General features: G+C 46.3%; 1 protein-coding gene across 4 annotated transcripts in view; it reads right to left on the bottom strand.

Annotated features, from left to right (window-relative positions):
• The window catches only part of ANKRD27 (ankyrin repeat domain 27), a 74,353-nt gene that overhangs the window by 14,853 nt on the left and 32,695 nt on the right, over positions 1-26,805 (bottom strand). For all 4 annotated transcript variants that reach the window (XM_023726944.1, XM_023726942.1, XM_023726943.1 and 1 more), the window contains 12 exons: positions 25,778-25,856; positions 25,134-25,266; positions 11,314-11,406; positions 10,074-10,201; positions 9,221-9,303; positions 8,059-8,174; positions 7,519-7,611; positions 6,008-6,205; positions 4,447-4,506; positions 4,215-4,334; positions 3,064-3,108; positions 535-657 (listed from right to left, as the gene is read on the bottom strand). In XM_023726944.1, coding sequence (XP_023582712.1) covers positions 535-657; positions 3,064-3,108; positions 4,215-4,334; positions 4,447-4,506; positions 6,008-6,205; positions 7,519-7,611; positions 8,059-8,174; positions 9,221-9,303; positions 10,074-10,201; positions 11,314-11,406; positions 25,134-25,266; positions 25,778-25,856 — 1,271 coding nt within the window. The remainder of the gene's footprint in view (positions 1-534; positions 658-3,063; positions 3,109-4,214; positions 4,335-4,446; positions 4,507-6,007; positions 6,206-7,518; positions 7,612-8,058; positions 8,175-9,220; positions 9,304-10,073; positions 10,202-11,313; positions 11,407-25,133; positions 25,267-25,777; positions 25,857-26,805) is intronic.

The raw sequence follows: 26,805 nt of genomic DNA, 5'->3' as shown, positions 1-26,805 counted from the left end.
ATGTATCAATTGTTGAATGGGAAACTGATTTGCTGTGTAAAACCCAATAAAAGGTTTAAAAGAGTGCAAGTAAAACTGAGGAAATGTGAATAAGATCGACGGATTCCATCCAAGTCAACATCATTGTACCACAGTTTTACAAGATGTTACCACTGAGGAAACTGGCAGAGGGACCTCTCTGTACCCGGAGCCCTCCCACAGAGGGGCATACCAACATGAGCAAAGGCAGCAGCGATGTAACAGGCCTCTCTGGGACCTGCAGCAGGTAAGTCTGTTCATAAACGCCTGCCATATGACTGGGCGGCCCAGACAGCAGTAGAGCAGTTCAAACACTACCGCTTCAGAAAGCAGGCAGCCCAAGCCAGATCCCACAGAGCATCAGCTTCTTTCCCCCCAAGCTAATTAACCCCCATCATATCTAGGGGATACCTCTACCAGCCACTCATCAATTATCTGGCTGAGAAGCAGAGACCCTTCGTAAGAGGGAGAAAGAAGAACTTCCCTGTGCCCCTCCTGACAGAAGCCGAGCCAAACCTTTTGGGCTGGAGCACATTTGGGGCACTGGCACAAGGGATGGCAAAATTCAAGACCCACGGCACCAGCAGCGTCCTCCACTTCATCCAGCTCGTCCTCTGTCCACTCCAGAAGGTAGCGCACCTGGTGTTGGATGGCAAAGAGAAACGGAACTTGGAACACATTCTTAGCTCCTTTCCCAGCTACAGTATCTTAAACACACACACGTTCAGTCCACTGTTCCCAAACCAGGACCTACACTTCCTCAGCCATCAAAGTAATTTGCAAATGGCTTCTGCTCCCTGGGAAGAGTGACCATGGACACAACAGAAGGTCCATGTAGAATGAGTAGAATGTAGAAGATCCATGTAGCATCTAGTAAAATGTAGAAGAGTCCTGGGAAGAGTCCAGGGGTTCACCTGAGCCCAAGCCTTTCTAAATCCTTTCAGTGCTGACATAGAAAGATTAAGCTACCATTTCTGCAACTGGTGCTAGACATTCTTTTCTACTGTCTTATCAAGAGGCGGACTGATGCTGCTTCAGGACTGATGCTGCTTCACGGTGACAGACCGCTTTAAAACCCTGGCCCCTGGGGCACCTTCTCTTGCATTATCTAATCGGATGCTTCCAACAACCTGTGAGGCAGCGCCAGACCCCTCCCTCCTTCCTAAGAGAAAGGGATCAGAGAAGTGAATGTGTTCAAGGGCACACAAATAACAAGCAGTGGTGGGAACCCCGGCTCCACACCAGTGGTCTTTCATGCTGGCCCATCGGCAAAAGCATTAAACGACCCCCAAAGAGGTCAAGTTCCTGTTCTGGTAACACAGAATATGTTCCAAAATCTAGCTTTTAGAACAATAAATTTGAAAAAAGAAAACCATGTAAATGTATTTCTAGGTCTGGTTCCAGGCACTGATGAAGCAAGCATACGCCTGCAAGGAGTGACAAAAGGTTCCAGGAAGACCCCTTCTGCCCCGAAAAGTCTCCCCTCCAGGTCCCTTCCCCATCCCTGTCAGCAGACTCTCCTGAAGGTGGACAACACCCAAGGCCTCCATGCAGGGCCTGACCTAACAGACCGGCAGGGTCAGACGAAGGGCAGCCCCTCTTCATGAGAAGAGGGGAGCAAGAACTGAGGGGCAGGTGCCTCAGGGAGGGGTTGACTGTGGCGTGTGTGGATGAGTTTGGATGGTGACCTCAGGGCCCTGGAGCGTTAAGTCTCCCTCACCTCCTTCACGAGTGGCCTCACCCCTCCTCCCCCACCCCAGCAGGAAGATGAGCAGAGGTGGCGTGACACAGAGACAGTCACAATCTGTTTTCCACACAGACTGCTGACACCATGGTTCTCAGGGTGCTAAAGAATCCCCAGGGTTCTCCTGGCGATGGTCTTCAGCCGCTGCCTCCAGGCCTCAGCGTCAGCCAGGTACAGACAGTCCTGTAGCCCCAGCGTAACTGTGTGCTGTGCTGACAGACCAATAGCTGGCTCTGGGCAAAGGCTAACATCAAAGACTACATTCAGATCCTTAATATCCCAGAGGCTGCTATACTCAGATGCCAGTCATTTCTGTCCACCACCTCCAACTCGATCATCACTGAAAAGCACTCCTGAAATATGCATCCTTGTAAAGCTCTCCTGCAATGTGATTTATTCAGAGCCCCTGATTTGGCAGAAGTCTCTAGGTGGAACAAATGGTTAATACTAACTGAATAGTGGGAGGTTCAAACCCACCCAGAGGCACCTTGGAAGTAAAGACTGGCGATCTACTTCCGAAAGGTCACAGCCTTGAAAACCCTGTGGAGCAGTTCTACTCTGCACATTTATGGTCATCATGAGTCAGAATTCCACCCCACAGCACTAAGAAGAAGTTTGGTAAGCAACAAATCCACTCCTTCCTTCAAAGTAGAAGATGTAACACATTCCACCCAGAAAGCCAAAGGCAAGCCGGGGGCACTGCTGGGGAGCTCTAATGACACCTGTCTCTGCTGTCCAGTGACCTCACGAGATGTGCCCTCACAGCGAGGACAACGCAGACAGCTTGCCTCAAGCCTGACATCCTCTCCAGGTGCCTACCCAGAGCAGCCAGCACCATCTCATCCAGGAGCTGCAGCCCTCGACGCTTCTGCAGAGCCACACACACCCTCCTCCCTCCTGGCTCTACCATCACCTCAACCACCTCACCCACTCCACCCAACCCTGTTCTCTCCTTACAACCAGGCTGTTCACCTCTCCCCTGGCTAGTGAGCCCAGGCTCAGGGCCCCACTCTGTGCCTGGACACGGGCTGGTCTGCCACATCTCACCGCCCTCCTGAAATATGAACGTCTAAGAGGCAGGGAACACGCTTCCTATGTGGCTTTGTGTCCATCCGCCTCATTACCTGAGGGGAAAACACAACACTGGCATTACCAGCTCTTCATGAGATGCACCACCTTCTGTGGGAACCAGAACGGAGAGTCCGCACAGTTCATGAGCGACTTAGAGACAAGAAACAAGAGCGACACGTGGCTGTTTGAACCCAGAGCAAGCTTTTTAAGACGCCCATGTAAAAACTCACCATTTCTAGATCTCCATCAGCAACGGCTCTTAAAAGTTTTTCTACCTTAATAAAAGGAAGAAGAATGTTAGGAAGCTGATTTTAACAATAGTATGACAACAGAAATAACAGAAACGGCACTCTGAAGACGCAGTGGCTTTCATTTGTCTCTTCCTTTGTGGAATTTTAACATCTCATTTAGTACCTCACAAACATATCCCTAAAACCGCTCAGACAGGACGTCCTGGCAAGTCGCTAGTGTGTACAGAACACATTACCGTTTAAGGTCTAAAAATCCAATAGCTGTTTATGTGGAAAGGTGAGACAATGGTCACCCTGAAGCACAGGTGCTTCCTAAGAGGTCAGCCACCCTCTGATCTAGTACCACATATGCTCAGCTTTCTTCATCCATTGGTTGATGGTGCCACAGAGGTGGACGCTCCTCCTCAAGATCTCAAGTCTTCTGTTAGACTCTAGAGCGTACCTCTTGGCTTTCTTTGCTGTGGCTTTGCCTTGAGCTGGGGGCTGTGGGAAGGAGGGAGACTAGGGCAGAGTCAGTGAGGGCTCCCCACCCACAGGGGAACAGTGGAGCCAGCTGTGGTACACCCATACAGTGGTCTGCTATTCAGCTACACAATGAGGCAGAACTACATGTGCTGTCATCAAACAAGCTCTACGATAAGTGAAAAACAAAACAAGGTATAAATCATAAGTAAGCTGTCGCACAGGATGTAAGTGGCTACATAAACTGAAGAGGTCCGGAATGATGCACCTCAAGTTGTTAGCCGGAGGTACTTACGGAGGTGGGAGATAGAAGGCAGAGAATTTCTTACTTCACGAAAGAATAATTCAGTGAACCTACAGGTGACTTTATTTGTGTATTTCTTAGAATATTCTCTCTTCTCTCTCTCTCACACACACACACACTCTCTATCCACAAAGCAAAGAGCAGCTTAGGGAGCAGACTGTAGAAGGACAAGCTGGTGACCAGCAGTGTGAGAACTGCCCAGGCTCATCTTGAGGGCACTGATGAGCCACCCCAGCAGAGACGTGGCTTCGCAGTAACGGGCGAGCAGGCTGAATGAACAGCACCTGCCAGGCTGTAGGGCTCTTTAACTGGCCGCCGTATCACCACGGCCACCGCGTCCTCGCGCTCCCACCAGGAGCCTCACCTCTCTGTAGTCCTTCTTGGCCTCCTCTTGCCTAGAGCTCACTGACACGGAGGAGAAGCTGGAAGTGGAGGACCGCTGGCTGATGGAATCCACAGAGCGCTGAGGGGACTGAGCAGGGATCTGCAGTGACAGCATCCAGACCAGAGAAGACATGGGCACAAAGACACACAAGGGCCAGAAAGGAGGCCCCCGGCCTCATATATAACCAGCCAGCACAGCCCCATTCGTTTACCTCAGAAGACTTCTGCCTCCTTTCAAAGGCTAGATGACCAGCTTCCATTATGGACAGAATCTGGGAGGATAACAAGGATATGACAACTGCTGAAATGAATGGGCAGCAACCAAGTATCATCACCCACAGTGCCCCACGGCTTGCCTGTCACCTTGGAATGTCAGCACAGCCGAGTCTCAGATGACGCAGCCCAGCCACACCTAGATACACCCAGAAAGCAAAGCCCCGGGCGGGTGGGAACATAAGCAAGACCACACAAACCCATGTGTGGGCTTCCTCCATCACACCATGGCCGAGCAGGGAGAGCTAGCACTCCCCGTGAATAGGCTCAGAGGGTAAGAGCAGCCCAGGCACAGAAAGGGCCTCAAAGGCTACCTCAGGCAGCCAGCTCCCAGACCCTCTGTGCACAAGCATAAAGTGAAACCTGTGCCCTGGCACCCACAGGTCTCACGCGGCAGGAGCACAGAGCTGAGCCAAGAAGGCAGCTTCCTCCTCTCCTCTGGGAAGGGCCGGTTGTGGAGGCTAGAGGGGCAAAGGAGCCCTCCCCCAGGGGCATCTCAGCCTCTTGGGCCAAGGGCAGCGCCAGTCAGTCCCAGGCAGACGTCGCTGCTACAAAGCAAAGGCCTTGTGAGCATCCGAGCAGCAGAGCTGACACCTCCCCTGGAGTCAGGAGCAGGGGTTTAAAAACTGTGCCACTCCCGGAAAAAGATACAAACTAACTGAAACGAGTCCCTAGCAGAGAGCTGGAAATTGTAAAGGGAGCCGGTAAAATACCAAGAGGGCCTGCGCGAAGTGAGACGACTGGATGCTTGCGTGAGAGCGGAATCACTTGTGCACGCACCTTGCTGATGTTCTGGAGGCATCAGTCTGATGGCCACGCAGGCTTCCACTTCACAGTGGCCCTACTCCTCCCCTGGCTAGCCTGCCCAGCACGCTTCTCTATGGCGTCCCGTCAGCCAGCGCTGCTGCCGGGAGACCAGGGCACCAAGACCTGGTCTCGATAAGCCGCCCCACTCCCCACCCACTCGTAAGAGGTGACTACTTTCTCTACATGTTGCCAAAAACTACACCTTTCCAGAAACTACTACCAGGAAAGAGTGAATTAACTAAATTCATTAACAAATCACTTGTGAAAGAAAATATACTCGGTGATGTTCAAAAGCGGCCAAGTAAGAAAAGGTTCCTAGGAGCTGGGGATGGAGTCCCAGGAAAACAGAGCCCCAGCACTTGCTGTGTGCCTTCCCCCCTCCCCGTGCCGGCTGTTCCGGTTCAGAGCCCTTGGCCGGTTCGCACCCACTCCATCTGCTGATAAATCGACGGCACAGCCAGAGACTGGAAGCTGCTCTAGGAACACTGCTGACAAACACTGCTAGTAAAACCGAAAATAATATAAATTAGTAAAGCCCGTTAACAGCTAGGTCCTAAATGCAGCAAAGAGGGTGCAGGCCAAGCTCTGTCCTCAGGCACTAATGCACCATGGGTCCAGCAAGGCAAAGACCTAATCTATGGACATTGATTTTTTTTTTAAAGTCATATGCTGCCCAGAGAGGAAAAACGCTACCTTGGAGTTTAATGCACACTTGAGTGGCGTTTCTTTCAGTCTGTTCTGGATCTCTGTAGACGCTCCATTTTGAAGCAACGTCTCTATGATGCCCTGGTAACCCCAACGTGCAGCTATGTGTAGGGGGGTATCTCCTTTCTCGTTACCGATATCCAGTCTGCACAAGTGCACGTCATAGTAGACCAAAGCCTTCACGCACTGCAAAGAAATGGGGAAATGCCGCCATGAACAGACATGCTGAGCCCCAGGCAGCATCTGCTCCCCACAGCCTCCATGCAGGTCCCTGTTCCATCAAACCTCCGCCCATTAAGCAAATGTGCAGTCACAGAGAGTTAGACATCAGGGGTTTCAGGTCACCTGATCAGGACACATGCCTTTTTCAAAAGCACTCAACTGCCAACTAGAAAGAAATGGCTGGATAAAACTGGGATGTGTCCACGTGAGAACAGTGACCACAGCAGCCAGGGCTGGCCCTTGGCTGGGACCTTGGATTCCAGGAGTTCCCGAACTGATAAGGGTGGTTCAGGGTGCCTGAAGGGTTTGTACAACAATGTGGTTTATGCTAAACACATGCTTTCCCTCTGGGAGTCTGGAATTTGGGGACGTGCTACGCGGAGGCCTACGTGACCAACTGCAATAAAACCCTTGGGCAGTGAGCCCCTAATAAGCTACCCTGGCAGACAGCGCTTCCCACATGGTCTTACACCTCACTGCTGGAGGAATTAAAGGCGGCCTGTGTAACCCTCTGGGAGAGGACTCTCGGAAGTTTGCACCTGGTTTTCTCCTAGCTTCACCCCATGTGCTTTTTCCCTTTGCTGATTCTGTTTTGTAACCATTAACTGTAATGAATCTTAGCCACAAATACAAACTATATGCTAAGTCCCGTGAGCTACCCTAGTGAGCCACTGAACCCGGGGGTGGTCCTGGGGACCCTGACACAATCCACAGGACAGATTCTTGTGCAGCTAGTTAAGAAGCGCTAGATCTACACGGACTGACCAGAGGATTTCCATGACAGGTTAAGTGAAGAAAGCACGTAGCATAAAAATGTACAAGGTGTGATCCCATTTTTGTGCGTGAACTACCTAACCCAGTTTACACCAACATATATTATCAGCCTATCCGTCTATCACTATGGAGAGAGAAGGGGGAGATGGCTAGGAAAAAATAACACGTATGGTAAGACGTTAACAAAATTCCTTAACGTTACTAGAAAAATATAAAATGTAAAAACTGTGTATGTACAAAGGTAAGAACCAGATGGTAGCAGTGAGGAATGAAAATGATTTAATTTCAGGATAAGATAATGGACAATTAAGCGTTGGACTGCTGTCATTTCAACATGGCTTCTGCAATAAATTTTTAAAAATTTAAATTAAAAAAAAAAAGCTGCATACCACCTGTCCCAATCACCAAACCAAACACTACATTAGACTAACTACTCATTTCCGTCCCTCCACGAGCGGTGGCGGGTAAGCACAGCCACCCCCAGAACAGCAGGGACCACTCACGTCTTCGTGGCCGTGCGCACAGGCCAGGTGCAGAGGAGTGTTGCCGTTGTTGTCCTGCACGTCGGCGCTGGCTTTGTAGTGTAACAGCAGGAGCTGCCGGAGACAGGAAGGCGGATGAGCACCAGCAAACCGGCGCAGAGACCCGGCTTCCTCAGGTGGCGTGGCCCTGAGTCTTACACAGGCGAGGTGATCTGTTTCCGTTTTAAATCTGATTTACTCATATGACTACTAAAATTATATTACCCTCATCCTTCCTTACAAAAAGTTGAGAGAGTAACGAGAAAGTCTTTAGCCCGCCGGCCCTTCCGCCCGACTATCCACCATTTTCCAATGGAAACCTAAGGACTTTGTCCCGTAAACCCACAGGGAGGTGCCCCAGACTCCCAGCCTGTCATGGGCGGCTGCAGCACAGCCGGCATGGAGTACAGGAGGCAGAACGCTGGAGGTTCCAGCACAGGACAAGCAGCAAAACTCTGAAACCGGAAGGAAGCGTCACGTCGTCTGCGCAGCTCGCGTGACGCGATGGCGCCCCCTGCTCACCGTCGCGCTCTGATAGCCCTTCTGACACGCGAGGTGCAGCGGGGTTGACCCGTGATAGTCCGTGGCGTTCACCACTGCGCCTCTGGAAACCAGGAGGTCAATGAGGGATGCCTGCCCTACAGAATAGAAGGACTTCATTACGGGGAAGGAAAGAGAAGCAGCTTTCTGAACCCCAAATATGCAACATCACCATTATTTCCTTCCTCCCCCTCCTTATTATTACCTGGCATGAAACACACCAGGAGGTGTTTTAAGCTTGAGAGGAATCAGAGCTAACGTCATGACAGGCTCTGCAGACTCAGAACATGCTGGGATGGCCCTTGGAGGAGACCCAACTCAAGTCCCCACCCCAGCAACAAAAGGTTATGGAAAAGAGCTTGAGACATCTACAGAAGACTCCGTGGCTCAGCAATTCATAGGCTGGAACAGTATGCAGCCATTGAAAAAACCACATTGACAAGGAGAAATGTTCTGTATTGCCAAGTGAAACAAGCACAGTTCAGAACAGTACGATCTCCACATTATCATCTATTTTCTAGATACATAAGCACACAAGCATGCGGAAACTGTAAACAATCATAAAACAAAGTTAACTCTGGAGGTTTGTGTCTCCTACCTTGAGTGTGCACTTTAAAAGTGAATAGAAAAGGAACACCCAGAATGGAAATAATGAGAATGTCCATGCACCGTGACGAATGTAAGCAATGTTACTGAACAACTTGTGTAGAAACTGTTCAATGGGAACCTAAACTGCTGTGTAAACCTTCATCAAAAACACAGTAAAATATTATTTTTTTAAAAAAAAAAGACAATATAGAGTTGTTTTTAAAAAGCAGGGCTACAAGAACCCCAAGCGGACAATTCTGAGGTTGTTCTCATAGCTCGGATCCCAGCCTTTCCTCGCCGGCCCAGACAGCCACGGGTGGAGGCAGGCGTCTACACAGCAAGAGCCACGTGTACATGCTCTTCCAGGCAGGAAGGGGCACGTCGGCCACCACGGTCTGCAGAACATCTGTTTATTTTCCTCCTTCCAGGGAAGCCCCTCAGGGGTGGGCCCATGACGCGGCCCCTTCCACCATCCCAACTGCCACCATCCCAAGTCTGCCAGCCCTCTGCTGGGGCACCCTTGGCGCCATCCCTATCCCTCGACAAGAGTCCATACCACAGACAGCAGCTACGTGGAGTGGTGTCTGACCCCTGTCGTCTCTCGAGAATGGAGTGACAACTGAAGGATCATTCAGCCTCCTAAAACAGAGCAAAGACGCAGAAAAATCAACAGCGGGAATGGCGTGGTGAAGCCTCTCCCTGGCCTGGCTGGACATGCCAGGTCCTGGGACTAGAAGGCAGATCACAGGATGGGACCCAAGCTGTGTCTTTGCTACAGTGTCCTGGCGAGCATTGGGGCTCCTGCTCGGTCTCCCGCAGGGCCGAGGCGCCTGAGGCATCTAGTTCCAGTGTCCACCAGCCAGCCCGACCCCTCAGACCTCTACACTCAGCTAAACAATCTGACTAGGACAATGCTGTTGTTGTTGTTAGGTGCTGTCGAGTAGGTGCTGACTCCCAGCGACCCTACGTACAACAGAACGAAACACAGCCCGGTCCTGCATCCTAACAATCGTTGTTATGCGTAGGCCCGTTGTTGCAGCCACTAGGACAACGGGAAACCAGAAATGTTACCTGGCAGAAGGTGACAGTCCTCCCATACTGAAGCTCACTTTCTGAACACCCTTCCGAACCGTACACTTCCTCCTGAAGAAACGCTGGGCAGGTCCCAGACCAGCCTACCGGGATATCTAGCCCAGCCGTATACAACTATTTTTACAACCTTTATTCCAGCTGATTCCCCAGAGGCAAAAAGGGAAGATGTTGCTGTCTCCACTTTACAGCAGAAGAAGCTGAGGCGCAGCAAGGATAAACTCCTCACTCATGATTATGCAGCAAGCAAGTAGAGAAGCTGAGCCCAGGCCCCGTGTCCCTGCTCCCTGCTACCCAGAGCCTCCACGGGGGCCTCTTACCCAGAGACGAGTTTCTCACAGCCATCGCAGAAGCACAGAGGGTGACACATCTTTTGGACGACGTCTTTATCATGGCCGTCTTGGCTCAAAAGTCTTTCTACTTCTTTCTGGTTACCTGATGCAATGTGCTAAAAAGTGGCATCAACAATACTATCAATATGTAAGGAATTACTCATTTTTAAGGTGTGAATTTTCTGAGAGTTCTCATAAGAAACACATATCTAAGTATTTATCAAGTAGTGATTTGCTCTCTGGGATTTGCTTCAAATAATACCGAAGGTGGGGAGAGAGGGCAGACTGGCTACAAGACTGGCTGCATGTTGGTGATTACTGAAGTTGGGTGATGGCTACACTGGGGTTCCTCCATTATGCTCCTCCCTTTATTTTTGTAAATGTTAGAAATTTTCCATAATTAACAACAATGCGGACAAAAATCACCTAGTGAGAGGAGAAGAGGGGCAGTACATCTCTGACCCTCAGTGTGGGTTCTGACTCCTCACAGGAAAGGTCGCCATTGCCCCATCCCTCATATTCTAACAGAGCCTCAGTGTGAGGGAAAAGAGGAGAAGAGCTGCAATGAGTGGGAGACCTCATCCACAAACAGCCCTGCAGGCTCACCCTGGGCTCATCCTGTTCACCCCTGTGATCCTGGATGCACTCCCCACAGGGAGTCAGATTCTTCCCCATGGGAGGCTCTCTGGGCCATCCCAGGAAGCCCCTCTGGATCTGAGGAGCCTGGAAGCATCAGCACGCCCCTCAGTGGTAGGCCCTTATCTAGCCCCCGCAGTCAGATCAATATCTGTGCACCAAGCTGCCCAGGTGCTGGGCGAAACACCACTGAGTCTGGTGCTGTGCCCAGCGCACGCACACACAAACACCCAGATGCAGGGTTCCTCAAGTCGCAGAGAGGCATCAGCCCAGCCTGGGCTACCGGCAGAGGCGTCACGAGCTGGTCGTTTAAGAACAAGTGTTTCCCAGGTTGAGGACAGCTGAGGCAGAAGGCACAGCAGCACGGCCTCAGCAGCTTCACCAGTGTACCATCTGCACAGCTATAGCACAGCACACAGCGCACAGCGGGGGAGGTGCGGGAGACGTTAAAACCAACTTTAAAACCACAGCATTCCTACCACCCCCTCTTTGAGTACAAAACGGACTTCAGTGAATTTTAGAGAGACCCTCGAGGTGCCAAAAAATGGAGTGCCCCTCACACATCTTTGCCCCAGAGATTTCTCGGTCTTACCTTAAACAAGCAGTCAATGGGAGTTGAAGTCATCTGAGACAGCAAGTTCATTCTTTGCTTCAGGAACATTCTATCACCAAACCCCTCAGACTCCTGCAGAAAAATCCAAATGATCGGTTTTATCAAATATCATGAGACAGCAGTGCAGATCATTCAAAACAGAGGACCCTAAGAATACTCCTTGCCATTCTCCACAGAACAGGATCAGCGGTGCCCCTGCCCCCCTCTCACATCTGACTCCACTCACTGAGGTGGCGAGCAGACCCTTCACCAGGCTGGGAGAAGTGCTTCTTGATTGTCCCTTCAGGACATGCCAGCTCTAGAGACTGTTTCCCAATGGTGATCTCCACCAATGGCAGCACCCTGGCTATTTTGTGTGTGTGTGTGTGTGTGTGTGTGTGTGTGTGTGTGTGTGTGTGTGAGAGATGAGTCATGAGTCACCTCTAAGTGTGGAATGTAGCACGCACACACCACCATCTTCCAGATGGGAACTTGGAATCCTTCCATACTGTCCTGGCCTCCTCTCCCTCTCAAACATCCACGGGCCTGCATAGCCCTATCATTTGCCACTGTATCTGGGGCCCACAAACAGTAAAACCATCTGAGAGGCTGGTCTCTCTCTAGTGTCCTAGTGTCAACCAGCAGGAGGGAGGGGTCATACATTTTGAACATACTTATTAAAACAGTGGACAATATGGCCACTGGCTCAAAGTCCGTTAAGACACTGGGGGAATTCCTGACAAAGGAATTAGCAGATCACTTTCGGCATTTCAGTGAGCCACCCCAGATAATAAATTCAGATCTTCATATTACAAGTAATGTTTACCAAAATACAAAAACCTAAAAACATATTCTCACTTTATGAAATAATTTTTAACAAGACACTCCACTGCTCACTTGAACACCTGCATCTAAATTGCCTGATGACAAAGTAGCTTCTTGAAAAAGAGTCCAGGCAGGAGGTAAAAGAGACTTTTTTCCCAGCCAGCTGCTGCCAGAAGAACTCAGCAAACCCTGTCAGCGCTGTGGGAGAAGCGTCTTTCTGTACAGCGCTCTAAGTTCTGACTTCGAGGTCCAGCTAAAGATAGAGCCAAGAACATTTCAGGGGATGGGCCACCTCTAGGGTCCTCTGTCGAGGCAGGGTCCTTGATACCGGTTCCCCTAAGAGGGTTAGCTCAGCAAGTGAACATGAAGCCTCAGAATTGGAGCCACTCCTGCTCCCAGCTGTTATCTCTGCTCTAACAACCTGCTTTACACAGTGATTTATAGCCAAGTCGCTCAGGGTTGAGAAACAGCAAAGACAATAGTCATTGTTCCAGTAAATCTGGGCTCTTTCCTTAACTCGAGGTAAACATGTGAGGGGTAGTGATATAAAGAGGCAGGTCTTCTATTTATTAGAAAACCAGTAAAGTGAGAAAGACCAGAAACATGCAAAGCTGGAGCAGAAAAAGGGACAGATTCCTCCAAGGTCCCCAACCCCTGACACCTGCCCCATTTCATTTCACAATGGTGAAACTAGAGTAATCCCAGGAATGTTTATTTTCAGGAAGCTAAAACCTTCATCTACGAGCCTGATGAAAAAATGTTTATGGTCATCTCAAGTATGATTTTATCTTGGGGAGGAAATGTCTGTGAAATGACATTATATTATACGGTAAAACCTGCAAAAGCTGGAACCCGTGTAAGGCAGAATCTGTCAGAGAAGGAAAACTCAAATATTTTCCACTAATAGAGAGCAACAGAAAAGTGGTTCACACTGCATCCTGTCAAAGGCAGAAAAGTTGCGAGACCCAGAATAACAAGCAACACCGTCCCACTGAGTTCCAGCTCTCACACGTTTCACTGTATTATATTAAAGGGTCAATAGTAAAAACAATTTGATTTTCTAATACTCAGTCCTTAATAATTTTCAGCAACCTCACTTGGCTCTTTCACTAAGAAACAACACCATATACATAGCAACGGATTCACACATTCAGAATATCATCACTTAAAACAAACCAGTCGGGCAGAGCCAAGATGGTGGACCAGTCAGGCACACCAAGCCATCCCGCTGCAACAAAGTAGAACAGATAACAGACATCAATCCCGGAACCCTGAACTTTACACGAAAGGCTAAAGTATTAGACTGGAAGCCACTGAGAAGAAGAAAACTGATCGAAAACAGCAAACAAATAGAGATACGGAGTGGAGGTTCCCTGCCTACCAGCACGGCACGGCACGGCACGGCACAGCACAGCCATCTTGAGATACAGCCAAAATCTCCACACAAAGAGCACAGAAAGGCACCTTCAGAGGATTCCCAACAGCAGACAGACGACAGCGTGGACACACCCAGAGCAAAGTAAGGTCTCGCCTGCTGGCAGCAGCTCAAGGAAGGGCCTAGACACTCACACGTAACCAGAGGAGTGTACTCCTACAACCCCCACCCTTCTGGTGAGTAGTGGCAAGCATCACCCCACCCCGGCAGCCCTGACTGCTGAAAACCAGACTGCAAACCCCCCCATCTGCCCCTCCATCTAGACCCGTCCACCCCCTTTCCGCCCCCGCTCCCGGCTCACTCATCCCACCAGCCACACGCCGCTGTACTGCAGCTAAATGACCCGGTTGCACACACCTCCCTTCCTGCTGGCCAGCCCAGCTGTCTCACAGCAGAGAGGCCTGGATCCATACCCCCTCCCTCCCCACTAACTCCGAGCCGCTGCACCACAGCCAACAGACCCAGCTCCATGCCCACACCCCACCCGCCAACAGCTCCACCTCGCTGCCCCACAGCTGAGTGTCCCAGCCTGTGCCCCCCCATCTGCCAGCTCCACCCTGCTGTCCCACAGCCGAGCACCCCAGCCCATGCCCTGCCTCCCTGCCAGCTCTGCCCCACTGCCCTGCAGCCGGATGACCCAACCTGTGCCCCCTCCGTCCACACTGGCTCCACACCACTGCGTTGAAGGTGGAAGGTGGGTGACCCAGCTCCATGCCCGAGTCTTCTCCCTCGCCACTCTGTCCTGCTGCCCCAAAGCTGAGCAACCTGGCCCTGCACCCCTCCCTCACCACCAGCTCTGCCCCACTGTCCCTCAGCTGAGCGTCCGAACCCATGCCTCTCTCTCCCTGTGTGTTCTGCCCTGCTGCACCGCAACCCAGCAACCAGGCCCTGTGTCCCTCCCTCCCCATTGAGTCCCCCACACTGAGCCATAGCTGAGCAACCTAGCTCCCTGCCCCTACTGCCCCACTGCCTCGCAACTGAGAACCCGGCCCCGCACCTTTCCCTCCCAACCTGCTCTGCCCTGCTGCACCACAGCTGAGCAACCCAGCCCTGTGCCGTCCCCTCACCAGCTCCACCCTACTGCACTGCAGTTGAGTGACCTGGCCTTGCACCCCTCCCCCCAATCCTGTTGCACCACAGTTGAGCAACCCTGCCCTGTATCCGTCCCTTCCCGCCGGCCCTGTACAAATGCCCCCCAGCTGAGTGTCCCGGTCCCATGCCCTCCCTACACGACAGCCCTGCCCCGCGGCATCACAGCTGAGCAACCTGCCCTGACAATCTGGACCAGGCAGTGAGAACTATTGTGCCCACAGACAAGCAAGCAACAAAGCATGTCCAGTTCGCCTGCCCAGACATACCAAAATAAAACAAATAAGCAGGATGAAACAAACAAACATAAAATCAATAAATAAAGAAAATATCTGAATGTCTCAGAGACAGCAGACAATACAAAAACATATAAAAAAGCAGGACAAGATGGCTCCAACACGTGACCAAAATAAAGAAATCAGATGACCTTCCGGTAGAAGAAAAGGCAGTGGAACTACCTGATATGGACTGCAAAAGACTAATATTTAGGGCACTCCAAGAGATTAGAAAAGAGATTTAAAAAAACACAGACAAAACTGAGGGAAAAAATAGACAAAATCGTGGAAAACACAGGCAAAACCAATGAAAACATAGCCAAAATCAAGGAATACACGGACAAAGCAACAGAAGAAATCAGGAAAATAATACAAAAACAAAACATCAAAATAAATAAACCAGAAATCATACAAAAACAGCAACTAGAAATCCAAAAGATAAACAACAAAATTTCAGAAACAGACAACTTTAAGATTTTAGGAGCAAATCTGAAACAATGGAAGACAGAATCAAGGATACTGAAGACAAATTCACAGGTGCCACTTTGTCTGAGGAAATATCAGTGAAAAAAAATGAAGAAAACCTAAGAATCATGTAGGACACAATCAAGAACAAAAATCTGCATGCGACTGGAGTTCTAGAACAGGTGGAGAAAATGGAAAACGGGATTGTTAAATGAAAGACGAAAAGCTAATTATCCCAGAAGCTCAACGAACCCCATATAGGATAGACCCCAAAAGAAAGTTACCAAGACATCATAATCACACTTGCCAAAACCAAAGACAAACAAAGAATCCTGAGAGCAGTTCAAAAAAAAGAAAAATCATTTACAAAGGGGAAGCAGTAAGACTAAGCTCTGATTACTCAGCAGAAACCATGCAGGCAAGAAGGCAATGGGATAACATATATGAAACACTGAAGGAAAAAAAACTGCCAACCAAGAATAACATATCCTGCAAAACTCTCAAATACGATGGAGAAATTAGTACATTTCCAGATCAACAAAATAGAGAGAATCTGTAAAAATTAAACCAAACTTACAAGAAATACTAAAGGGAGCCCTTCGGTTAGAGAACCAACAACATCAGACCACAACCTGAGGCCAGGACACAGGACAGCATCAGCCAGATACCAACCCAGGCAAAGAACTCTCAATAATAAAGCAAAACTGAAAGATTTAAAACAGGGAAACAGAGGTCATTCTGTAAATGACAACATCAAAACAATAAAAGGGGGAATAAATGGTGTAGGTATGGAACTTTCAAATGGAGAAGATATCAATTAATAAATGACAGGTTTAAACTGAGGAAGATAAGTGTTAATTTCAACGTAACCACAAAGATAGTTAACAAACCTACTCATCAAAATAAAAAAGAAGAAAAACATAGAAAACTCCATAAACACAAAATCTATAATAACAGAAGAAATGAAAAGAAATTCCACAAGCAAAAGTAACACAGCCCAGGAAAGTAAGAGGAGCAAAAAGGTCAGTACCACAACAAAAAAACCAACAAAATGACAGCAGTAAACTCACACCTATCGATAATCACACTGAATGTAAAGGGCTTACATGAACCAGTAAAGAGACAGAGAGCAACAGAATGGATAAGAAAACACAACCCATCAAAATACTGTCTACAAACCATCAAAATACTGTCTACAAAAGACACACCTTACACACAAAGATATATATGTACTAAAAATCAAAGAATAGAAAAAAATATATCAAGCAAACACCAACCAAAAAAAACCAGGAGTGGCAATACTAATCTCAGATAAAATAGACTTTAAGGCAAAATCCATCATAAAAGACAAGGAAAGACATTATATAACAATTAAAGGGACAATCCACCAAGAAGACATAACCTTAATAAATACCTATGCACTCAATGACAAGGTTCCAAAACACATAAACTGTAATAGCACTGGTAAGAGAAATACACAGTTCCACAATAATAGTAGGAGACTTCAACACACCACTCTCAGTAAAGGACAGAACATCTAGAAAAAGTATCAACAAAGATACAGAATCGCTAAAGGCCACAATCAATCAACTTGACCACACAGACATATATAGAACACTCCACCTAAAAGCAGCAAAGTATACACTCTTTTTCAATGCACAGGGAACATTTTCCAGAATAGACCACGTTTTAGGCCACAAAGCAACCCTCAATAAAATCCAAAACATCAAAATAATACAAAGCATCTTCTCTGATCATAATGCCATAAAAGTGAAACCAAATAACAGAAAAGGCAAAGAAAAAAGGAAATACGTGGAAAACTGAACAACACCTTGCTTAAAAACCACTGGGTATTAGAAGAAATCAATGATGGAATAAAAAACTGCCTAGAATCAAATGAGAATGAAAACACATCATACCAAAACCTATGGGACACAGCAAAGGCAGCGCTCAGAAGTCAATAAATAATAGCAATAAACAGCAATAAATGCATACATCAAAAAAGAAGGGCCAAAATCAAAACATTAGCCCTAAACCTTGAACAAATAGAGAACAGCAAAAGAAGCCTACAGTCACCAGAAGAAAGGAAATAATAAAGATCAGAGCGGAAATAAATGAAATACAGAACAGAAAAACAATAGCAAGAATCAAGATCAAAAGTTGGTTCTTTGAAAAGATCAACAAAGTCAAAAATCATTAGCCAAACTAACAAAAGAAAAACAGGAGAGGAAGCAAATAACCCAATAAGAAATGAGATGTGGGACATTACAACAGACCCAAGTGAAATAAAAAGGTTCACAACTGAATGTAAACGGCTTACATGTACCTGTAAAGAGACAGAGAGTGACAGAACAGATTAAAAAACACGATCTTAGACATAAATACATTAAAAATCAAAGGATGGAAAAAATATATCAAGCAAACAGCAACGATACTCCAACAAATCTGAACACCTACAGGAAATGGACACATTTCTAGAAACACACTACCTACCTAAACACAAACTAAGGTAGAAAATCTGAACAGACCTATAACAAGAGAAGAGATTGAAAAGGTAATAAAAAAAAAAAAACTCCCAACAACAATAACAAAAAAGCTCTGGTCCAGATGGCTACACTGGAGAATTCTACCAAACATTCGGAGAAGAGCTGAAACCAGTACTACTCAAAGTATTTCAGAGCATAGAAAAGCGATACTCCCGAATTCATGCTATGAAGCAAGCATAACCCTGATACCAAAGCTAGGCAAAGATACTGCAAAAAAAGAAAATTACAGACCAATAACTCTTATGAATATAGATGCAAAAATTCTCAACAAAATTCTAGCCAACACAACTCAGCATCAATCAAAAAAATTAAAAAACCACAACCAAGTGGGATTCATACCAGGTATGCAAACATAGTTCAACATTAGAAAATCAATCAATGTAATCCACTACATAAACAGAACAAAACTAGAGAACCACACGATCATCTTAATCGATGACAAAAAGGCATCTGATAAAGTCCAACACCCATTCCTGATAAAAAACTCTCAATAAAATAGGAATAGAAGGAAAATTCCTTAACATAATAAAAGGCATCTATACAAAACCAACAGCCAACATCATCCACAATGGAGAGAGAGGCTGAAAGCATTCCTTCTGAAAACGGGAACAAGACAAAGATGCTCTTTATCACCACTCCTATTTAACACTGTGCTGGAAGTCCTAGCTAGAGCAATAAGGCAAGAAAAAGGAATAAAGGGCATCCAAAGTAGAAGGGAAGAAGTCAAACTATTCCTATTTGCAGATGATATGATACTATACATAGAGAAACTAAAGATTCACAAGAACTACTGGAACTAAAAGAAAGATTCAGCAAAGTAGCAGGATAGAAGATCAACATACAAAAATCAGCTGGATTCCTATACATCAACAAAGAGAACTATGAAAAGGAAATCAGGGAAACAATACCATTTATAATAATACCTAATAAAATACTTAGGAATAAATCTAACCAGGGATGTAAAAGACCTATACAAAGAAAACTACAAAACACTACTGCAAGAAACCAAAAGAGACCTACATAAATGGAAAACATACCATGTTCATGGACAGGAAGACTCAACATTGTGAAAATGTCAATCCTACCCAAAGCATTCTACAGATATAATGCAATACTGATCCAAATACCAACAGCATTCTTTAACAAGATGGAAAAACTAATCATTAGTGTTATATGGAAAGGAAAGAGACCCCAGATAAGTAAAGCATTAGTGAAGAAGAAGAAAAAAGTAGGAGGCCTCACACTAACCGATCTCAGAACCTACTATACAGTCATCGTAGTCAAACAGCCTGGTACTAGTACAATGACAGACACATAGGCCAATGGAACAGAACTGAGAACTCAGACATAAATCCATCCACCTAAGGTCAGCTGATCTTTGACAAAGGCTCAAAGTCCATTAAATGGGGAAAAGACAGTCTCTTTAACAAATGGTGCTGGCAAAACTGGATGTCCATCTGTAAAAAAATGAAACAGGAACCATACTTCACACCATACACAAAAATTAAGTCAGAATGGATCAAGGACCTAAACATAAAACCTAAAACTATAAAGATCATGGAAAAAATGAGGGATAACCCTAGGGTACCTAATATGTGGCATAAATAAGATATAAACAATAACTAACAATGCACAAATACCAAAAGATAAACTAGATAACTGAGACCTCCTAAAAATTAAATTCTTACGCTCATCAAAAGATTTCACCGAAAGAGTAAAAAGAGAACCTACAGACTGGGAAAAAAATTTTGGCTGTGACATATCCGACAAGGGTCTAATCTCTAAAATCTATAAGATACTACAACACCATAACAATATAAAGACAAATAATCCAATTAAAAAATTAGCAAAGGATATGAACAGACACTTCACCAAAGAAGACACTCATGCAGCTAACAGACACATGAGAAAATGCTCTCAATCATTAGCCACTAGAGAAATGCAAATCAAAACTACAATGAGATACCATCTCATCCTGACATTACTGGCACAAATCAAACAAACAAAAGACAAAAAATGCTGGGGAGACTGTGGGGAGACTGGAACTCTCACGCACTGCTGGCGGGAATGTAAAGTGGTACAACCCCTATGGAAAATGATCTGGCACTTCCTTAAAAACCTAGAAGTAGAAATACTTTTATGATCCAGCAATCCCACTCCTAGGAACATATCCTAGAGACATAAGAGCCGTTACACAAGTAGACATATGCACACTCATGTTCGCTACAGCATTATTCACAATAGCAAAAAGATGGAAACAACCTAAGTGCCCATCAACAGAAGAATGGATACACAAATTATTATACACATAATGTAATACTAAGCAATGATAAAGAACAATGAGGAATCTGTAAAACATCTCACAACATGAATGAATCTGGAGGGAACTAAGTCAATCACAAAAGGACAAACACTGTATGAGACCACTTTTAGTAAAACTCCAGAAAAGGTTTACATATAGAAAAAAATAATCTTTGATAGCTAAGGGAGGGGAGTGTTGAGGAGGGGAAATCATTAACTAGATAGTAGGTAAGTGTTAACCTTGGTGAAAGGAAGGACAGTGCACAATATAGGGGAAGTCAGCACAATATGACCAAGGCAAAGTCATAGAAGCTTCATAGACACATCCAAACCCTTCTGCCCAAGATTAGAAAGGTCTATAAAACAAACGATAACACACACGAGAAACATGCATCTTAGTTTAATCATGTACATGAGACCAAAAGGGCAACACCTGCCCAAAAGCAATGACGAGAAGGCAGGAAGGGACAGTAATAACAGACGGATGGAAATGGGGAATGGGGATGTGGAAGGAGAGAGTGTTGACACATCGAGAGGATTGCAACCAACGTCATAAAACAATTTGTGCATAAACTGTCGAATGAGAAACTAATTTGCTCTGTAAAGTTTCACCTAAAGCACAATGAAAACAAAAAAAAGAAAGACAGATAGCTCACATTATAGGTGAAGTCAGCACAACAATTTCAGACACATCCAAACACGCTGACGGACCAAGTTACTGGGTTGAGGGCTGGGGACCATGGTCTCAGGGGACATCTAGGTCAACTGGCATAACATAGTTCATAAAGAAAATGTTATACATCCGACTTTGGTGAGTAGCGTCTGGGGTCTTAAAAGCTTGCGAGAGGCCATCTAAGATACATCTACTAGTCCCATCCTGTCCACAACAAAGGAGAATGAAGAAAACCAAATACATAGGGGAAATGTTAGTCCAAAGGACTAATGGACCACAAGTACCACAGCCTTCACCAGCCTGAGCCCAGAACAACTAGATGGTGCCTGACTACCACCACCGACCCCTCTGACAGGGATCAGAAGAGAGGGTCCCAGACAGAGCAGAAGAACAATGTAGAACAAAATTCAAATTCACAAAAAAATACCAGACTTACTGGTCTGACAGAGACTGGAGGATCCCCAAGATTATAGCCCCTAGACACCCTTTTAACTCAGAATTGAAGTCACTCCTGAAGTTCACCCTTCAGCCAAAGATTACCACAGGCCTATAAAACAAACAATAACACACACGAGGAACATGCTTCTTACCTCAATCACGTAAACAAGACCACGTGGGCAACACCTGCTCAAAAGCAAAGACAAGAAGGCAGGAAGGGACAAGAAAACGGGACGAATGGAAACAGGGAATTCAGGGTGGAGAAGGGGAGAGTGTTGACACATTGCGGGGATTACAACCAATGTTACAAAACAATTTGTGTATAAATTGTTGAACGAGAAACTAATTGTTCTGTCAACTTTCACCTAAAGCACAATTTAAAAAAAGTTGTTGTACAAGGCAAGGTCATGGAAGCTCCACAGACACATCCAAACTCCCTGAGGGACCGAGTTGCTGGGCTGAGGGCTGTGGGGACCATGGTCTTGGAGAACATCTAGCTCAATTGGCATACCATAGTTTATAAAGAAAATGTTCTACATTCTACCTTGGTGAGTAGCATCTGGGGTCTTAAAAGCCTGCGAGCAGCCATCTAAGAAGATACTCCATGGGTCTCACCCCTTCGGGAGCAAGGGAGTATGAAGAGAACAGGATACAAGGAAAAGATTAGTCCAAAGGACTAATGGACCACAACTACCACAGCCTCCACCAGACTGAGTCCAGTACAACTAGATGGTGCCCGGCTACCACCACTGACTGCTCTGACTGGGATCACAACAGAGGGGTCCCAGACAGAGCTAGAGAAAAATGTAGAACAAAATTCTAACTCATAAAAAACCCCCAGAATTTCTGGCCTGACAAAGACTGGAGAAACCCCCAGAGTATGGCCCCCGGACAAACCCTTTTAGCTCAGTAATGAAGTCACTCCCGAGGTTCATCCTTCAGCCAAAGATTAGACAGGCCCATAAAATGAGACTAACGGGACACAACAGTTCAGGGTCAAGGACTAGAAGGCAGGAGGGGACAGGAAAGCTGATAATAGGGAACTCAAGGTCGAGACGGGAGCGTGTTGACATGTCGTGGGTTTGTTAACCAATGTCATAAAACAATACGTGTACTAACTGTTTAATGAGAAACTATTCTGTAAACCTTCACCTAAAGTACAATTAAAAACACTTAAAAAAAAAGCCGACCACTTTTTCTGGGAGTTGACATGAGAATGCTAAAAAGCACCAAAATAAAGATCTAATGAGCCGAATTAATCTCACACAAGCACACGCACACAGCCACTCACTCATTTCTGTACTTCTGCAGACTGTTTATGCTCCGTTTTGTAATCCTGGCATTAAGGGGCCGCCAAAAACATGAACTGGTTTTTATTACACACACAAGTGGAAAAAGGAGACTCACTGTCAGCATTAAAAGAACACTGTATCTGGTCACAACGAAAACACAATAAAAAAAGAAGGAGAAGGAGCCAGTCACCAAGTGAAGACAGAAGCAATATGATGGAACCACAGTGCTGGTACCGCAGAAGAGAAGGAAACCACAGTACCTGCTCTGTCAATAACAACCCAAACCAAATAAAGGTAAAGAGCATTTCCCAGGCCTGTTTCAGTCAAGAGCTGAGGGACGGGCTTCACAGCAAGCCCTGAGGGTGTGCACACCTTGTCCCAACACCTAGCAGATCCAACCACCATCAGTCAGGACCCCTTGCCCACCCAAGCGAAAGACTGTCCTTGTATCCACACAGGATTCACCAGAGAACCAAAAAGCAAGAGACACTGCAGGTGTGGGGACATTTGGAAGAGCAAGTCAGGGGCTCCTGCATCACAGCACACTTCAAAATGGTGCTTTCAAATATCACGTTTGATGCTCACAGCCACCTACCAAAGGGTGAAATAGGCAGGATTATCCCCAGTGTGGATGAGAAATGGACAGAGGCTTAGAGAAATAAACGGACTTGCCCAGGGTCAAACAGCAGACTGGACACAAACAAAGAGCCACACAAGAGGGGCCACAGCCCACAAGCTCCCCCCAGTCCCACTTGGAACATTCTCTGAAGTAAAAGCAGGTGTAAAAAGCTGACTGGTATTGTTTTCAGCCCCTTCCTTATAATCTGGCCCAAGGTCTTCAAGTCTTGGCCTTACTGTCTAAGTGTCACAGAAGGCAGACTTGCTAGGGGGAGCAAGGGGAGGGGAGCATCTTCAAGAGTTGGACACCTCCAGGTGACAAGGGATGTCCCTGGCCCCGTCGGGGCATCAGGCCAGATTCCTCTGCTGGGTGGTGGAGCAGGAGGGCAGTGCCTTCTCAGACCAGTAAGGGTGGGGGAGAGGGGGAGAAGGGTGGAAAGGAACCAGAAGGGTGGGGTGCCCCCATCTCGGGGAACCTGAATGTCAGCACAGATGAGTAAACACTGCTCCAGACACCATGAGGGTGCCACAAGGTCCTAGAACCTCACAGAAGACAACTCACACTAAGAAATCTTACTCCCCAGCCACGGGGCTGACGGCAGTTCTGATTTTGCACACACGTGTGTTCCAGAATTTGAGAGAGCGCCCCTAAATATAGAAACAAAACAAGGCTGAAGGAAACAACTTTTCAGAAAAGCCACAGCCAGCCACGTCAGAGATAGATGGACAGCCTCTAACTTCAGCTGCACATCAGCAGGGGGCCGAATCAGACCCCAGACAAGAGCAGAAATGAATTCTTTGTCAAGCACCAGGAGACTGTCAGGCTACATGGCCAGCAAGTGTGGCATGACGTCATATTCTGGTTAAAAATAAAACTGTACATGCACAAAAAAAAGCATATAGCAAAATGCTAATCGAAGTTATCCCTAGCTAATGAAGTTAGAGGAGTTTTTGTCACCTTCATGTAATTTTATTTATATTTATAAGCAAATATTATTTATAAGCAAATTTTAGTCTTCTAATTCAGAAAAAAATAAAGCTATTCTTTTAGGGGTAAGCAGTATACAATTCTATACACAATATAATCTCAATTATGCAAAACATACATACACAAGAATAAGACTGGAAAGTACATTAAAACGTTAACAAATGAATAAATTCAGGGCAATGGCTTTTTACCCTAATGGACCTGTCTGGACAGGCCTATGTTCTTTTCCAGACATTTCAATTTATCATTACCTTGAAAGATTCTGAAATCAGCAGAAAATTAAGATCAGATAAATGTCCAATCCTCAGGTTTGTAATATGGAAATCTCTTAATTTCATTGACTTAAATTTTGTGATGTCTGTGCATTGTCACGTTTTACTGGCTGTTATATATTGAAGTAGGCCAGCAATACAATCTTGATTTAAGATTTTTCCAATGCACATAGAAACAAAACCACTTCTCCAAGCTAAAGCTCACCAACTAACCAGGAAAACAAAAACAGGGCCACTGAGTCCTAAAACTGCATTCATTAAGTGTCTCATGTCTTGCCTATCATGATCAAGAAATCCAAATTCACCATTTCTGGCTTCCTTTTCTGAGAAACCACCTTCTACCCATGTCCTTTCAAAGACGACGGGGATTAACCACGGGGAAAGAGACGCTGTGGATCCCCAGGACAACCCACCCACTTTTACAATCCACTGGGTGTTTAGTGTTCCGTTTGCTGGGGAGTTTCAAGAACCACAGCCCCTCAACAGCTGAGGCCTCAATCCTGACAAACCATTCACAAATCCCTACCACACATCAGTTCTAGAACTGTATCAAATGTGCCATGATACCCACAAAGAAAGGCCAGAGCAGGAGCGAGATCTTACGGGCGGTTTAACGGAGAGGTTTCCTTGCCGAATATATTTGATTGCAGCCTCAATTGAGGTCAGGCAGTATCCCAATTCATCTTTTGCCGAGCTGCTAAACCTGAAGTTTTTGATATAACTCAAATTTGCCATCCTGATAAAAGAAAAGGGAAAACGTTTTATCGTTGTATACCCAATTATCACTTCTGCAAAAACAACGCTATCAGCTTGGCTGACTGATCGAATACCTAAAGTAAGCTGGCTTAAGCTCCAGGAAGCCACGACTGTTACCCCCTTGATCTCTATTTAGAGTGTGTGCAATTAGGAAAACAAGAAAAACTACTTGTCACCTTTCTGGAATAGGCTAGTTTTTAGAGAGCTGATGACTGTAAAGTGGGCTGTGGGGTCCTGTGGGAAGAGGATGGGTTTTCGGGTCAGACAGAACTGGCATCAGCTTCCCGCTGGGCCACTGGCTAGCTGTGTGGGCCTTGGTTTCCCACATGTAAGAAGTGACAGCCTCCCCGCTGCAGGGTGAAGGGAGTGCAGGTACAGCACCAGGCTCACAGGAAGTGCTCAATTAAAGGTAGCTCTGCCCAGAGTCACCCTAAAAACTACCAGGGTACCGTACTGCCACTTTTGTAAAAGTGTCTTAACAAAAATATTACCAGTTGGGGATCTCTGTTTTCACAAGCAAATATAACAGGACTGAGAGCAGATCATCAGCACACATGGTCTCCAAGTTAACTGAAAGGGGGAAAAATGTAGAGGCCATCATGAGACTCAAATGAAGCAACAAGCACATCAACTGCCCATCACCATCCAACCTCCAAAACCACAGTGCAGGAAGATTACACAGCAGAGACGTGACTACACACTTTTCTGTGTGGTTCCTGTCTAGGTGTCAGATTCCAGGGGGAAAGGAATGCCTAGCATTTTCAGAACATGTACGAAAGGAGGTATATTTCCAAGCAGATCACCCCATTCCCACCCTCACGGAGAGAGGTAAAGAGCCCAGGGAAGTCGCTGACAGCGAACGCAAAGTGAAGATGGGCCCAGGGCCTTCACCAAAAGCCTCTCTTTCTTTCGGAGGTCATGTCTACTTTACACACTGTGGAGCCTAATGCCCGTGTGTAGCTTGGTTTTATTGTTGGAACTCTGTTTAAGTAATTTATTCACATGTTTAAAAATTCAGTTGGTAAAAAGAACCAACCATAAATGTCTTCTTTCCCCCAGGCTATTGCTAATGCTTCCTGCGGACCCTTCCAGAAATAGTACACCCGCACCATCATGCATACGGACATATAGGACATGCACCACTACCTATATGGATATACAGCGCACACACCACCATATATATGGAAATACAGCACACACACCACTACATATATGGATATATATATAGCTCATGTACCACCATATATATGGATATACAGCACACACACCACCATATATATGGAAATACAGCACACACCACCATATATTTGGATACACAGTGCATGTACCACCATATATATGGATAAATGGTGCCTGCACCACCATATACATGGATATACAGCACACGCACCACCATATACATGGACATACAGCACACACACCACCATATACATGGACGTACAGCACACGCTCCACCATATATATGGACGTACAGCACACACACCACCATATATATGGACATACAGCACACGCACCACCA

The sequence above is a fragment of the Trichechus manatus genome, unplaced genomic scaffold, assembly GCF_000243295.1.
Source record: "Trichechus manatus latirostris isolate Lorelei unplaced genomic scaffold, TriManLat1.0 scaffold00014, whole genome shotgun sequence".
NCBI classification, from domain to species: Eukaryota; Metazoa; Chordata; class Mammalia; order Sirenia; family Trichechidae; genus Trichechus; species Trichechus manatus.
This window is presented reverse-complemented; position numbering and strand designations above follow the sequence as displayed.